Below are 2280 nucleotides of genomic sequence, written 5' to 3'. Positions count from 1 at the left end.
CAATGTAAAAGAATATTGTTTTAGGAATAAGTATTTCTGTAGAGGCTTTTAATCCATTTTACATATACAGATTTGTTTTAATTCATTCTTGGGATGTGGGCGTCGCTCGCAAGACCAGAATATGTTGCCAATCCCCATCTTCCCATTGAGAAGGTGATTGTGGGCCGCCTTCTTGAACCGCTGCAGTCCGTGTGGTGAAGGTACTCCCACAATGCTGTTGTGTAAGGAGTTCCAGGATTTTCACCCAGTGATGATGCAGCAACAGCGATATATGTCCAAGTCAGGATGGTGTGTGACTGGGAGAACTTGGAGGTGATGGTGCTCCCATGCACCTTCTGCATTTCTCCTCCTAGGTGCTGGAGGTTGCGGGTTTTGGAGGTTTTGTCAAAGTTCTGGTCGAGTTGCAGATGTATAAAGTCCATCTCCTTCGCCCCCTCCCACTCCCACCTCTCTCTCTCTCTCTCCTCCCATAGAGACCAGAGGCCCAGACCAGGTGGCAGATTCCCTTCACTGAAGGACATTAGTGAACCAGTGGGATTTTATGACAATCCGGCAGCTTTCATGGTCACTTTTTTTCTAGTGCCGGCCCCACAAACAACCAGATTCATTGAGCTCAATTTCACAACCTGCCTCTTTAGTGGGTTCTCTCTCACGCTCCATTTTAAATTCATTTTACAGGGTATTAGAAGGGGAGGATTTGCAGACAGGAAACTCAAACCAAACATCACGTCAAGATCTGACAGTCACTCGATTCATCAGGAACTGAATATCATCGGCCTTTGAATATGGAAGCAAAAAGCACCGTTCACATCGGGGAGAGGCCGTTCACCTGCTCCGAGTGTGGGAAGGGATTCACTAATTCATCCCGCCTGCTGAGACACCAGCGAGTTCACACTGATGAGAGACCTTTTAACTGCTCGGACTGTGAGAAGTGCTTTAAAAGTTCCGGGGCACTGATACACCATCAACGTGTTCACACTGGGGAGAGACCGTTCAGGTGCTCGCACTGCGGGACTGGGTTTGGGCAGTCATCTGACCTCACTGTACACCAGCGAGTTCACACTGGGGAGAGGCCGTTCACCTGCTCCGTGTGTGGGAAGGGATTCACTCGCTCATCCCACCTGCTGACACACCAGCGAGTTCACACTGGGGAGAGGCCATTCACCTGCTCCGTGTGTGGGAAGGGATTCGCTCGTTCATCCACCCTGCTGATACACCAGCGAGTTCACACTGATGAGAGACCTTTTAAATGCTCGGACTGTGGGAAGTGCTATAAAGTGTCCGGGGAACTGATACGCCATCAACGTGTTCACACTGATGAGAGACCGTTCAGGTGCTCTCACTGCGGGACTGGGTTCAGGCGATCATCTGACCTCACTGTACACCTGTGCACTCACACTGGGGAGAGGCCGTTCACCTGCTCTCACTGCGGGACTGGGTTTAGGCAGTCATCTGAGCTCACTATACACCAGCGCACTCACACTGGGGAGCGGCCGTTCACCTGCTCCGTGTGTGGGAAGGGATTCACTCGCTCATCCCACCTGCTGACACACCAGCGCACTCACACTGTGGAGAGGCCGTTCACCTGCTCTGAGTGTGGGAAGGGATTCACTGAGTCATCCCACCTGCTGACACACCAGCGAGTTCACACTGGGGAGAGGCCGTTCACCTGCCCTGAGTGTGGGAAGGGATTCACTCAGTCATCCCACCTGCTGAGACACCAGCGAGTTCACACTGGGGAGAGGCCGTTCACCTGCCCTGAGTGTGGGAAGGGATTCACTCAGTCATCCAACCTACTGACACACCAGCGAGTTCACAAGTGACTGCAGGGATTGGATTCTGTTGTTGCTGCTGTTAATCACATCCAGGACTGAACCATGTTCATTCTGACAGGTGGGGATTGTTTCTGCTGATGTTAATAAGTCCGGGAACTGGGCTGGAGTTTAATATTCTGGATAGATGTCAAATAAATCAGCTTTGTGTTAAACACATTGTAGCAGATTTTCTTCTTTCCCACCTGAGTGTTTAGCATCACCTGGCTGGAGCTCAGAAAGGACAATCTGGGGGAGGATCATACAGTGGGAACAGAACTCCAGCCTGGACACAGTCCTTCAGGGCCACACTGAGAGGGGCAAACGGCACTTTGGTCTTTCTCGTCTCTCTTCACTGACAGCAAAGTTGCCGTGCGGGTTAATCTCGAGGCGTGTGAGAAATGTGTCCCAGCTGCTCTCTGCCATGGTTTAGAGCTCCTAGACACGGAACTGGAGGCTCCTTTACGAA

At 51.3% G+C, this 2280-nt stretch overlaps 1 protein-coding gene across 1 annotated transcript; it reads left to right on the top strand.

The window, feature by feature from the left end:
- Positions 1–509: 509 nt before the first annotated feature.
- On the top strand, positions 510–1987 carry LOC147084175 (uncharacterized). The gene has a single exon (XM_085979825.1). The coding sequence runs from the start codon at positions 786–788 to the stop codon at positions 1821–1823; it is 1038 nt and encodes a 345-aa protein (XP_085835951.1). The 5' UTR covers positions 510–785; the 3' UTR covers positions 1824–1987.
- The last annotated feature ends 293 nt before the right edge of the window (positions 1988–2280 follow it).

The sequence above is a fragment of the Somniosus microcephalus genome, unplaced genomic scaffold (assembly GCF_052327205.1).
Source record: "Somniosus microcephalus isolate GS21.2 unplaced genomic scaffold, FLI_Smic_1.0 scaffold1, whole genome shotgun sequence".
NCBI classification, from domain to species: Eukaryota; Metazoa; Chordata; class Chondrichthyes; order Squaliformes; family Somniosidae; genus Somniosus; species Somniosus microcephalus.
This window is presented reverse-complemented; position numbering and strand designations above follow the sequence as displayed.

What these genes read in the sequence shown, in the direction of transcription:
- LOC147084175 (XM_085979825.1), top strand. Translation starts at nt 786, where the DNA reads ATGGAAGCAAAAAGCACCGTTCACATCGGGGAGAGGCCGTTCACCTGC.